This window comes from Cryptotermes secundus, unplaced genomic scaffold, assembly GCF_002891405.2.
Source record: "Cryptotermes secundus unplaced genomic scaffold, Csec_1.0 scaffold43, whole genome shotgun sequence".
Taxonomy (NCBI): domain Eukaryota; kingdom Metazoa; phylum Arthropoda; class Insecta; order Blattodea; family Kalotermitidae; genus Cryptotermes; species Cryptotermes secundus.
In genome coordinates this window covers 1,067,691-1,081,920 of record NW_019723298.1, presented here as the reverse complement: position 1 = coordinate 1,081,920, position 14,230 = coordinate 1,067,691, and the positions used below count along the sequence as shown (strand labels likewise).

The window sequence follows — 14,230 nt, the reverse complement described above, 5'->3', positions numbered from 1 at the left end:
TTTCTTATTCAACACACCATTTATTTTATGATTCTGTATGCATTGATGTTACGAAACAATGTGGGATGACTATGAACTATGAATTGAGAGGGATGAAGGAATTGTGACCTACTTCAGGGTATTATCAAGATTTTCATATAATTGGAAAGAAGAAAACTATAAAACAATTTTAGTGCTCCTTGGTCTGGATTTGACCTTTTTCAGATGTCACTTGGTTGGTCAGGCTATACCATACAATTTCTGTCATTAATGACTACATCAGTGGAGAAGGAATATTAGGATAATTATAAATGGTAAATCAGGAGGGATTAATTCAAAGCATGTCCTTATCACAAACCTAGGCTCTAAAATTATTTGAAGTCTTTTCCCTCATATCATAATATTAAAAAACATGCCCTTATCTACATATTCTTTACAGCAGAAAAAAAAAACTGCAATCAGCTTGTAATACATGCTAAAATACATCTCTGCTGAATACTAATGATATAAACTTGGAATATTTATTAAAGTTGAGCAAAGAACATCTTCTACTTTTGGTAGGCACTCTGGTGTCCCAGCAAAAAATCAGACTAGGAGTGAGGGTAATCACTGCCAGTCTTCAGATGCTTGGCAAGTTCTGATGGACTAAATACACCTTTCTCTGTGATTATCCCTGTGATCAGGTTTGCTGGAGTCACATCAAATGCTGGATTCCAACAGTTGATACCTGTCAACATTCCAAGGCATGTAGTGTTTAGTGCTGTGTACCGTGATATGCACACATCAGAAAGATGAAACATGTGTACAATGTTTTGGGTGAACACCCAGAGGGAAAAGACCATTTGGAAGATCTAGTTGTAAATAGGTGGATAATAGTAATATGAGTCTTGAAAGAAAAATGATTGGAGGGTGAGGACTAATTTAAATGGCTAAGGATAGAGACCAATGATGAACGAATTTTCAGGCTCCATAAAGGCGTCTGATTGGCTATTAGCTTTTAAAGGATCCTGCTCCATGGAGTTAGCTAGTAAAAATATCTCATTTATGAAAGGCAGTAGTAAAAAATAGACTGGAGAAATTGGCTGAAGCCACAGGTAAGAAATACGAAGGAAAGGGTGAATAACTTTTCAATCCAGAAATTATGGTCAATTATGTTTATTAATCCAAGCCTATTCAAGTACCATTGTGTCTTCCTCAAACTGATGTGCAAATTATTGAGCACTATTCACTATTATGATCTATGCAGCAAACTGATCAACAATTTTACATTCCATGTACATGCACAGGCTGTTGCTTTAGTTACTATTTCGGTATCCATGACTGTGGTAATTAAAAAGTAAGACCTGGTATTTTAAACTTAAAGACGTACAAGTTCAAATCATGGAAGTAAATAGTCGAAACGTGCTGAAAGGATGGAAGAAAATCACTTCTAAGACAGTTCTGAATTATGGTCCACAAGGAAAAAAGAATATTGGAAGACAAATATATAATAACACCATATAAGATCTTAGTCAATATGGGTCAATGGACCTAATTTATGCTGATATCTTAGCCTGGAAAAAGTCCTAAAAATAAACCGATTGTTGGTTGGTTGGTTTCCAATGGCTGCATTTGGGATCATTTAACCCATTTTGCTTCTTGCTTCCCAATAGAGAGCATTCAAGTTCTCGCTTTGTCGCATCTCCATAAACAGATTGTATACAATCGTAAATATACGATAAATTCCAAAATTATGGAAATTATATCTTCCAGTCTTCTGGAAATTTAAAGGCAGAATACAGAAAGAAATAAACAACAGGGGAAGTAGGAAATTTCTGCCAGTTAATAAGAGTTATATATTGTTATTGTTGTAGCTATGTGCTACTACCATAGCAATGCAACTAGAATGCCTGTACTGCTATGCACTGTTATAGTACCACTACTGCCCCCTATGGGAGAACTGAAGAAACTCTTAAAATCATAAATGAACTATGCCAGCCATCATACAATAAGCCTTAAGAAGTGTGGAAAAAACTTAGCATGTGCTGGTCTAGCATATAATGAATGTAAGTATTAATACAAAGGTTAGTCTTCTGGAATGTGAAGCTGTGTAGTTCAGTAGATAGGTAGTATTCAGTGTTCTGAGGCCTCACATTTCATAATTAACATTTGAAGTTTCTTTTAAACTAATTTTCAAAAGCCAAATCAAACCACATCTGGACTCATGTTTGTCACAGTATTTTTAGTTTTCACACCTATAAAACCTTGTTGGAAACATTTTATGGTACGAATACATGCCAAACAATTTGAGAAAGCTCTGTGAGAAAAACAAATAAACCTGGTGCTGCAATCCTATGGTCTGCAACATGACTCATCTCCCGTTCTGGCCTTTCCTCTATCACAATGTGTTCTCCACTTGGTATGCTGAAGTCAATAGATGTGAAAGGTGCAGCTACATAAAATAAGACACCATGGTGCTTTGCCACTACTGCAATCTATAACACAGCAACATATTTAGCTTCTGTACTTACATTCCAAATAAATATCATTAAATAAACTCTATGATAAATTGTCTCTATATAACGGCCAAAAACACATTCTAAGAGACTACTCTGACTTACTTTCATACAATAAGCTAAAACTGGATGGAGGAAATGGCAAGCATTTTTCAGTTACTGCCCTTATTACTACAAAATGAAGTAAACTTCTCAGTCTTCCTTCCCACATGTAACCTTGGGGGCTTTCAATTTAATCATAAAAAAATTAGCTTCTAACAGAAATGAGAACACCATTTTATACCAGCTAAAGTACCTGTTCTTTGCCCAGCTTGTGCTTAAAATAATCTATACTGATATAATTAAAGCGTTTACATCTTGTAAGATTTGAGGCTTTCACGGTGGTGACTATGAAGAAAGCAGTCTTCTGGGATTTGGCACCGTGTATATGTGGTGTTAACCGACGTTTCGGAGGAACGTATCGCCTCCATCTTCAGAGTAGAGGAAAAAAAAATATAAGAAATCCACAAGCGAAGAGACAGTGAGAACCGGTAAAAGCAGACTGCTTTTTACCGGTTCTCACGGTCTCTTCGCTTGTGGATTCTTATATTTTTTCCCTTCTACCCTGAAGATGGAGGCGATACGTTCCTCCGAAACGTCGGTTAACACCACATATACACGGTGCCAAATCCCAGAAGACTGCTTTCTTCGTTTTCATTTTATTTCACATCTATAGCCAGCAATCCATAGTCATATTTCTTCTCATCACAGTAAAGAGACACCATATGGCAGTTGTGCCAGGGCACAGCCTTTCCACTGTGTGATCATTAAATCAGCTGTAACTCTTCCTATTCAGTCAGGTATGTCAATATCATACAGTGTAGGCTATTAACCCACTTGCAGCATTTGCCTTACATATCTTTCAGAATTAACTGAAGCTGCGTAAAGCTCATGCCCTCCTTCTTGGACTTGGGGTGGACCAAACACCAACTTCTACAAAGTGCAATGGAACTTTCTGCATATGGATTTCCTGTGTTCCAACACCGTTGTTTTGTGTTCATGTGTCCATTCAAATAAAACCAAGCCTTGTCTAAAGGAGGATCAGGTTTTCCACCATGAACTTACGAAAGGTACCAGTTACAGAAACACTGGATCACATGGCTGCAAAGAGTGTATAACTTTGGTGTTGCAAGGTTGTAGTTACAGTTCTTGCAGTTTTAGCAATACTAGACTGTGTTTCTGTGAAATATATGAGTATTAAAATTTTTTAGGTGGAGAGGTTACTAGCTTACCTGCACAGGCCCCAGCCTGGAGGCGCATCTGACACCTACCTCTCCACCTTTCTGTGAAGGGAGACACTACTGCCAGCATAGCCTTTGAGGTTTGTTATTTTATGCAGTCTAATAAAAGTCTAAATTGAAACCTGAATAAATAATTGGTCTAGACTAGAATGATCAAGTCAAGGAGGATGAGGTGGGCAGGGCATGTAGCACGAATGGGGGAGACGAATGTGTATAGGATATTGGTGGAAAAGCCGCAAGGAAAGAGACCACTGGGAAGACCAAGGTGTAGGTGGGTGGACAATATTAAAATGTATCTTAAAGAGATAGGATGGAATGGTATGGATTGGATTGATCTGGCTCAGGGTAGGGACCAGTGGAGGGCTCTTGTGAACACGGTAATGAACCTTCGGGTTTCATAAAATGCTGGGAAATTCTTGAGTAGGTGCAGAATTGGTGGCTCCACCAGAAGGGCTCAGCTCCATGAGTAAGTAAGTAAGTAAGACTGTGGGGAAAGAGCTAAATTTTATGTGATGGTCACACTTATCCTGTTACTAATCAAGAGCATTAATAATGGCTTGTGAGAGTTGATGTTCAGTATGGTGACCATGAAGACATTGTCTTCTTATGTGACGCTGAGCAGTCTGGTAGTTACCAACATTTCAGATGAACCTGGTGCCTACCTCAAGATGAAGGAAGAAGACTCCTCAAATACAATGGCAACTATCTACCACACTACATGGCATCACATCTCAGAAGACAATGATCTGAATAACGCTTTGGTATTATTAGAGTTAACAGACTTGCAAAGTGAATGTTCATGTCAAGATCTGATACCACCCAATTCTTCTCAATTTAATATGCCATGTGGCATTTTCATTTCCTTTTCATTGGTATACTAGTTGTTCCTTTATTGGTAAGTTTCATGGTACTGGTACCAGTAGTGGATACTGAGGCTCAAGAACTTAACATCTTATGCAAGAAGTTCCATTCCATAAGGTATAAGTTGGTGCCTGATTCACCCTGGATGTAAGATGGTTTTTCTTGGGGTGTGGTGAGTCCACTTGGTACATTGGCCACTAATTGGCCTATTGTATCAACCCTGGATGATAGATGATGATGAATGTGGAGCAGTTGGTGGAATGAGAATTGGCAGGGAACACTTGCCACTTCATCCACAAAAAATCCCACATATGACTTGGGCTTGAACCCGGACTGCTGTGGTGGGAAGCCAGCGACTAACTGCCTGAGCTATGGCACAGCCATGTAAGACAGTTTGTGCACCCCATCTGTTATGCCAATTCAATTAATTCTGAAACATAATACAGATAGCCCACACATGGTTAAATTTACTCAGCTTCATGTCCAAACCTATGTTCTCAATTTTTAAGAATAAAGACTTGGAAATGAATATGAAGCCGAGTAAATTTAACCACATGTAACAATAAGGGGAGTAACTAAATAAAAAGACAAAGAAGGAAACAGAGTAAATTTTATAAAACTATGGCTATCCCAACATTAATATACGGCACTGAAACATGGACACTGACAAAATGCAGAGGCAAGAGACAGAAACAGAAGAAATTAAATTGTTTGAGAATGTGACAGGATACACAACGATGGACAAAATTAGAAACACATTGATTAGAAACAAACTAAATATATTCATTTTAAATTATATGGTTCTGAATAAGACTTAATTGGATTCATTATTTTGAAAGAATGGAACATGAACACAATTCAAAAACAGTTACTGGACCAAAGACCCAGATGAACAAGATCCAACAGATGCCCGAAGTTACACTGAAAGGATCAACCCATCTTATGGAGGAACAGAATGAATCACAAGGTCCAGACCCTGATGATGATGATTGGTGACAATGACAAAGATACTGCAAGATGGCCAGTAACCTTCATTCTATGATGTTGCAGTCTCATTACTCCTGCGGCTGACTGAGTAGCAAAGGCAGTAATTAAAAAAAAAACTTCCCCACACAATATTACCATTTCAAAAGCACCACCTGAATAGTACAGAGGTTAAGCTGCTGACTTTTAAAGTGGAAGACCAATGCTTAAAACCAGGTTGCAATGATATACTTACCACATGAATAAAAATATCTGTTGCTATTAAGCAACCATTTGAAGATTATGAGACTAAGAAGGTACCTGATAGGTTCCAATTTTGTTGGCTGTGTCCCCATTAGTTGCCACTCTGTCTGCACCAACAACAACAGCTGTTATACTGCGTGCTCTCATCAGAGCTGAAACCATGCTATCACACACAAGAGTAGCTGGGATCTTATCATGTACCAGTTCATAGGCCGTTAGTCTTGCACCCTGATTATATGGTCTTGTTTCAGTACAATAAACATGCTCTGCAAAAAAAAAAATAAAAATGGCTTTGTCTTACGTACTTAATGCGAGTTTTTTGATAAACTACGCACTCGACAATGAATGTGACCAACCCAAGAATTAGGATACCATTTTCTTGGTTCCCACCACTGGACTCTCATCTTAAAGACAGCATTATCTAAAAGTTTAAATAACCATAGCACGGCAAGGGACAACCGCCATACAGTACACAAAGTAATGAAACAGCAATTGTCTGTTATCACATGACTTAATTACTGTGCTGCCAAATTAACTGATTTTAAATAACTGTTCTGGTCAAACGATTATTGATTTTGCTTTATATTCATGAGGTCCCACATTGGAATCTTGACCCAGATGCTGGTCACCCTGGTTGAGGTTACTGTGATCTTTGTCAGTATCTCCAGGTGAATGCATCTGCACCTAAAAATAGGCCACAGTTGCTTCCTTTCAGATACTCCTCAGGTCATCATTCATACAGTCATCCTATTGTTTGAAACTACCTAACATAAGCAGGTGCCGGGTACATAACTAAAAATTCAATCAATTAACTCATTTATGAATGGAATGGTACATAAAGTTCAGTTTATAGAAATTTTTAGAATATATTGAAAGTGTAAGGTGACTGAAGAGAGCTACTTATGGTAGATTAAAGTTCTGATTATATACAGTACAGTATGCTAAAGCTTAAAGAAGGTAAGGTTGCTACAGTGCCTATGTACCACAGCTTGGGGACATACAGAAAACACAGAGGTAAACCTCCACACATATTCTAGACTTTCGCATTATGGCTAATTTATTCCTGGAACAAGAGCAGTCAGTATACATTATTTATGAAGTTTACCAAACTTCAAATTGGGTCTACACTTTGTGACAAAGAAAAATTCCTGCCCACAACTAGTCACCATAGTATGAAGTACTACACTGTGAAAACATAAAATATGGTTGCATTCCTAGAAGGTGAGAGCAAAAACACAATAAATTATAACATACAAACTGCTTGGTGCACCATTTAAAATGCAACATTAAATACAACAGCATAAAAAGCTTACAGGTGATGTCAACACTACTGTCTTATTTCATACTTATTAATCAGGGTACATGTTGCTAAATGGTTCACAAAGAGTGTCAAACAATTTTGATGTAAGGTCATGTTCAAGAAAGGACATGTTGTGCTTAAGAATACACCATCTGCAAGTCTCTGTCTGATTGAATATTTGAATATTAATTTAATAAGTTATTGTTAGTTCTTATTGTTTAATTTATGTTTACACTCATCACAATTTTTTGTTTCAAAGAACTGTAGAGGTCACAGAATTTGTGTAGTATCACTAAACAGCTATTGGGATGAACAGAACACTATTTGTAACTAACTAAAATGTTAATTAAAAACATAATTTTGCAATGTCTTACATAACATGTAAATCTAGTTCCCTAACAGTGACTCCAGAAAGAAACTGGACTTCGAACAGCATAAGAAACCAAACATGTCTCAAGCTTACAGGCAAGTAAGTCAAGTGGATCCAGTTCAGTATCTTATTTAAAAAAAACGAATAAACCATGAAAGTCATACAGCATCAGAAAAACAGCAATAAATTTATACAAGATGAATCAGAAGGAAATGGAAATACCTAAATATATTTCCTAATCCTACTTAATCTGGGAATCAAACAGATGACCTGAAAAATACTATACGAAAAGGGCCAGCATCCTGGCTAAGAAATCCAGGCACAGGGACCAGATCATACAATGTTATCATTTTCTTTCAGAGCATTTTAAATAATTTAATTATTTTTATTGAAGTAATTACTGGACATTATTTATAACTATTTTAATTTTACTTGGATTATAAATTTTATATATTTAACTAATTCAGCCACTTAAAAACATCATCATGAAGACATATGGGCAAGTGGATGTATAGATCCAAGTATTCTTGACCTCAGCACTAGCTGGAGGTAAGTGGCCAGTTTCACGCTCTGGCAGCTTTATCCCCAGGGGAAAGAGCCTTGGTACTCATTGGATAGGAGGCTGGGTGGACCCCAGAACCAGTCTGGATATGGAGAGGAAATCTTGCCCCTTCCAGGAGTACAGCATATAGGCAGTTGCTATTCTGGCTCTAATTTGATATATTTATATACATATATGTGGCCATTAATTAGGCCATGACTGTGGCTTTTATAATGTCATATTACTTTGTCCTGCACTGGTAATGCGATGTTTCAGTGGAAATTTTGAGGCACAAGCCTGACGCCTCCTTGACAGGTTTGTGCAACCACAAGTCTTCAAATATGATGTATAAAAGTGACATGCATCCAACTTAAATGTGTTCGACGCACATGTTGAAACAAATGATAAGTGCTAGCCAACCAAATTTGTATTAGGGCAATTATGATATAGTTGGCCAGTTTGAATGTAATCTATCAGTTGAGAGAACTATGTATTTTCTGAAAACAGCACATTTAAGTCTGTAGCATAGTGTTTCAAAATGCTGGCTCTTGAAGATCACTTAACTTCACCTCTTGGACCAGAGCAGGCTGTAACTACATTTTTGTTGTCAAGTTTCAAATTGAACTGAAGGATAATAAATCATTATAGAAAGTGACTTCCAAAATTCAATACAGTATCTAAGTGAAAATTCTGTAAGCAGAACTTATTTTAATTGCAAGATTTTGGATGTGAATCTGCCAACCATACATCAATGATCTGTGCTGCAGTGTTGTGCTGCTTTATGTATTTCATCCAAAGTCTTTCTTGGTATCTTCTAGTGGTAAATAAATCAATCTCAGTACCACTGATACTGATAGTTCTGGCATTACTGCCCTTGAGGATCTCATGTTATCTGGCTCCTTAATCTGTCCAATCACATTTTGTTCACCTGTCCTTAACTACATTTATGAGAGTACATCTTTCATTGGTGTCCACTCCTTTAATTAATTCCTTTTAATATTATTTCTTATAACTCTGGAAAGGAAAGGTGAGCATGATTATGAGGGATGGGATCTCCTTGGGGAGGTCATGCAGTCCCCTTATCCACTCCTGAGAGAAAAAAAGATGATTATCTCCAGGGACAAGATAGTTTCCTTCTCTCCAGACCATACTCATCGACCCAAGTTCCTGAAAAGGGGGCTGTTTCCTCACTTTTCATTTGTGGGAGTTTGAAATAAGGTCATCTTTTATCGCAATTCCATTTCCTTCCTATGATGGTAATACTGTGGTCCTGAAAATGGCTGTTTTCTTTTTCCATATTCTGTCTTCTCTCCTTCCCATGGATCTGAGTGACCACCTTTGTTGCATCCTGTCCATGTGCCTATACAACCCAAACAATTCCTCACCTCACACCTCTTAACCTTGAAGATGGAGGCAGCATATTATTCTCAAATGCTAATACAAAATATGAATAAAAATCCATCCAACTATTCATGTGCTAGTGAGGCGTGCATCCATACATACACACGGCACAATAAAAACCAATTGTTTCATAACAGATGGGCTGAAAAATATCTAAATCTGTCTAGATCTCAAGACAAATCACAATACATTCGCACATATGCAATACTACACAAAAGGTAAAGTGGTCCCTGTGCTTAATTAATTAAGCATTACACCATCAAAATGTGTTGGAGAGTGGAGATATAACACCATTTTTGACCTTGGCACTAGATGGAGTCAAGCGATCAGCTTCATGCCCAGGTCACTTCACCCCTGGGGAAAGAGCCCCCAGTACCCAGCGGATAGGAGGCTGGGTGGGCCCCAGAACTTGTCTCGATGCTGCAGAGAAGAGACAAATCTTACACTGCAGGGAACTGAATCTGGGCTGTCCAGCCCACAGCTATACTGACTGAGCTATCCTGATTAATTGCAGTACTACATACACAAGTAAGAAGGAAAAGAAGAGGCCATGTAAGAATACCTTGTTCTATAAAAAAAACTGACATATGCTACCCATTACAATTCAAATGTGGTTCTACAGGAACAATGTGATAAAGAAGATATTAGGAGACTAGAAGAAAGGGAATGAAAAGAGACGGGAAGCAGAGAAACCACTGTTAAATCAAATATCCTATAATATCTTGTTGTTTGTCCACATTCCAAAGCATTGAAAAACATTCTACTCATGTAATCTGTGTTACACTGGTTATTTACAAATGAAGTCTGGACACCTAATCCAGACAAACAATAAACACTAGGAAATTAGTGTGATACATCACACACTGCTGACATTTACCTAGCCTCCCAAGGGAATGCAGAGATCGAATAACTCCCAGTGCTGTGCCATAGCCAGCAGTGGCCAAAGTACCTGTGTTGCAATGTGTGAGGATACGCACCATGCTGTCCCCTGAACAGTGACTTAGAACTGCATTTGCACCTGCATCACCAATTGCACGATTGTCGGCAATGTCCTTCTCCAGCATAGTTTCAATCGCACCTAGGAATCTGAGCAATTAACATTATATGTTAGAACCTGTTACTTTTTATATGTTGTACATCATTGCAATGCCAACATAACTTGCCCATTTTTCTAGTAGTGTCAAATACAGTGTGGTAGAGAAGTCACTGTTCTCCTAACTAACTTACCATGTGTGCCACAGTACACAGTTAAAAAAGGAGGTGTGCTGCAACACTGAGAGTGGAACTTGAAAGTGGTGTCAGTTGTATGTGCTTGCAGGGCACAGTCAAAGGGAGTCAGTTATCTTGTGGCTATGGCCAATATGAGCAGATATTCAGTTGGAGAGTGGTTAATAGCAAGCATGTGGGCACATGACATGTCACAAAAAAGCCAAACAATGGCCAAACGGATGAAAATTTTAAGTGAATAATTTAACAAGGCGCTGCCACAGAAAGTGACACTGCTAGATTGGGAGAAACATGTGCTCACCCCTGGAAGGGTTAAGGGTTCACTGTGGAGTCCATGATGGAAAAAGCACTTGATGTCTGCAGCTTTTTCCATCTCAGTTGATAGCTCCCCCTAGAAATCAAAGCAGGAACAATCAGAATAGCTTGGTGTGCCATGGTCAATAATGCAGGATCACAGGAAGAAAAACCTTGAATTTGAAGGTGTATGGCCTGAAATTCTATATCAACTGTCTAACAATGACATGAATGGATGCCATGGCACATGTCATGGCTGGACACTTTCTTGAATACTGCATCCTGCTCAAAGATTCTCTTCAATGATGAGTGTACAATTCATAACACTACCTACGATAGAAATGTTGTAATCTGGGCTAAGGAGAACCAACATTTCATGGTGGAGTCAGAACATAACCCACCACATGTGATGTTGTGGACTGGTATGACTGCAGCTCATTTCATTGGCCCTATTTCTTTGATAGATCTGTTAACAACACATCTTACACAGAAATGTTAGAAGTGTCATTACCACAGTTTAGAGACAGAAGACTTGCAAAAGACTTGTGGCTGCAGCATTACAGAGCACCTGCACATTTTGTCTGTACTGTGTGCAACATTTTGAAAGAATATATTCAGGCCGCTGCATTGGACATGGTTCACCATCATCTCTTACACCATTATCCTGGCCATCATGTAGCCCTGATCTTACCACACAGAAAACTTTTTGTGGGTGTTATCAAGGGATAAGTGGCTGTGAACTGCTACTGCAAGAACGAGTTGTGCCAAGCTGCGGAATGTGCATTGACCACCATTACACCACAAATGCTTTGGCACATGTGGCAATGCATCAGGCTGTGTTTTAAACACAATGGTACACATACAAATCCGTGTGATGTACAGTGACTCTTGCCACATGGTATATTGAGGGATATGGTGATTCTCAGCCACCCTGCATAATACAGCGGAAAACACATTTGATGTCTGCCTTGAGTTTAGGGTTTCCCTTTCCTGTTGTCCAATTTCAATAATTCCAAATCAATAATAAACTGAAAACAAAACAAATTTCAAGGTCTGTAGTCCATGAGCGTACTATACCAACCAAGTGACTGCTGCTTGTCAGCGAATTTATATTAGTGTTAAATTATCAGAATTTAAGATTTTCCTCAGTTTAGTATTCTAATCCACTGCTCCCAAGAGAAACCTCAAACAGGTGTTTCACTGTATTTCAGTCAAAGAAGACACAAATTTCCAAGTGACCACTGCCACCAGATGCAGAAAGCAGGTTGGTAATGTCAACTATGTCTTGACAACATCATGGATACAGGTTATATAAACATAAGCTGCACCATAGCTCAAGCGGTTAGTTACTGGCTTCCCACCGTGGTGGCCCAGGTCTGGTGAAGTGGGATTTGTGGTGGACAAAGTGGCACTGGGGCAGGTTTTCTCCGAGCACTTCGGTTTCCCTGCCGATCTTCATTCCACCAAATTCTCCATCATCACAATCACACGGGGCAGGCTACAATAGGCCAATCACTGGCCGCTGTGCCGAGTGGACTCAGTTGGACTCCACCCCCCACTAAGTGAATTAAAAAAATATATAAACACAACAACTTCAAATTACAATTGCAGAAATTTACTTAGAATTGGCTGTTAAATTTGCTACCAAATCTTCAATAAATAACAATAAGAGGACTCCATGAAACCCTTAAAACAAACAGCAACTGACACAATTAAAAAACATTTGGCTTTATTACTGATGATAATATTGAAAACAATATACTGTATGAAGAAAATCTCTATAACACATCAAAGCACTGGGTCTTCATCTGGAATGTCTCAGTGCACATTATCAAATCAGGACCAAAATTAAATTTTATCAATAAATCTCGTGAATGTTCTAAATATAAGATTTCACCAAAATATATCTGTGGAGTTTTTACATCCTGCCACAGTAGCATTAATGGGTGATCACAAACTTTATAAGGGGAAAGTGATACAAGAAAGTACATGTCAAATCATATGCCGATTGTCAAACATACATCAGCACTTACTTCTTTTTCATTTGTTCTGCTGAAACCAGTTCGTCTTTATCAAGAGCATTGACTAGAGAAATTAATTCATCTGCAGCCAATTTCATGTTAACTGCCGTTGGTCGAGCAGATACAAGATAGTTTAGCTTTCCTTCCACTTCCTGTCGCAAAATCTTCTTGTCAGTGAATACCTCTGGCTGTATCTCTACAGCCAAGCTAAGGCATCCAACAATGGCAATGGCTGGAGCACCACGAACCTGTAGGGGACAATGAAACAATAAAATGTGGCTCTTTCCCAGCAATTTACTAGCTTAAAGAAACAGAAACCCCCTACTTAATCATTCAACAATAACTTTCATACTGGATTCTCCATGTTTCTCAAAAAAAAAATAAATAAATAAAGCAACACACTACTACGTATTTTAGGGATATGTGCAAACATGATATACATTCTTTCCACATCCATATCCTTAAACATTATTTGTATACTTATAGTAGCACCCAGTTTCATTTCGTAAAAGTCTGATTTAGAATGCAGCAATTTCTCGAGCAGGCAAATGCGGCAAGCCGCTCAAACACACCTAACATTCTGTATCATGTTACGCTAACATACACATCCATAAATAACCTTTACAAACGTGAGGTTATGCCCCTTAGAGAAACAGTAAGATTTCTTACATACAGTCCACGAGAATATAATTTAATTTGAAGGTATTCAATTTACTTACATGCATCTTATGTATGGCTCGCCAACCATCTTCCACACCTTTAACCTCAATATACTGAGACTGACTTGGTAATAAAAGTTGGTCAAGTATTTCAAGCTTACCATTTTCGTATATTATGGATTTTAACGTCATAACGTTATAAATTATATTCGACAGCACTAATAATGAAGAATAATAATTAAAACTTCATACGCCTTCAGAACAAACTGCATGTGAAAAGCATGTACTTCTTCGCCAACATTTTTACTAGCACGGATCACTAAATATTTGCTGGGGTTTTAAGAGCCACGGATGATTAGCGCCGTCATTTTAATGGAACTTAATGAATTATGGGGACTATGAGCAGCACGAACCAAATACATGAGGAGCACACGGAACCTCACCAGGCTCACCAGCTTGGATCAACCTACGTACACACGTACCCACATTCCATTCTTATCATGTGGTTCAGTGACCATTATCATGGTTGCCATCCCATTCAGACCAATTGTTAACTGCAACATTATTAGAACATA

General features: G+C 38.2%; 1 protein-coding gene across 3 annotated transcripts; it reads right to left on the bottom strand.

Moving 5' to 3' along the window:
- On the bottom strand, positions 1-14,162 carry LOC111861649 (methylthioribose-1-phosphate isomerase). 3 transcript variants are annotated; one of them, XM_023846389.2, is made up of 6 exons: positions 13,716-14,162; positions 13,009-13,244; positions 10,404-10,540; positions 5,900-6,108; positions 2,297-2,453; positions 1-706 (listed from the first exon to the last, which is right to left on the bottom strand). In XM_023846389.2, the coding sequence occupies exons 1-6, from the start codon at positions 13,845-13,847 to the stop codon at positions 570-572; spliced, it is 1,008 nt and encodes a 335-aa protein (XP_023702157.1). In that variant the 5' UTR covers positions 13,848-14,162; the 3' UTR covers positions 1-569. The 3 variants fall into 3 exon arrangements, with proteins under 3 accessions (XP_023702157.1, XP_023702156.1, XP_023702158.1); XM_023846388.2 differs by having other exon boundaries at positions 10,332-10,540; positions 13,716-14,160; XM_023846390.2 differs by having other exon boundaries at positions 10,332-10,540; positions 13,817-14,160.
- Positions 14,163-14,230: the final 68 nt, after the last annotated feature.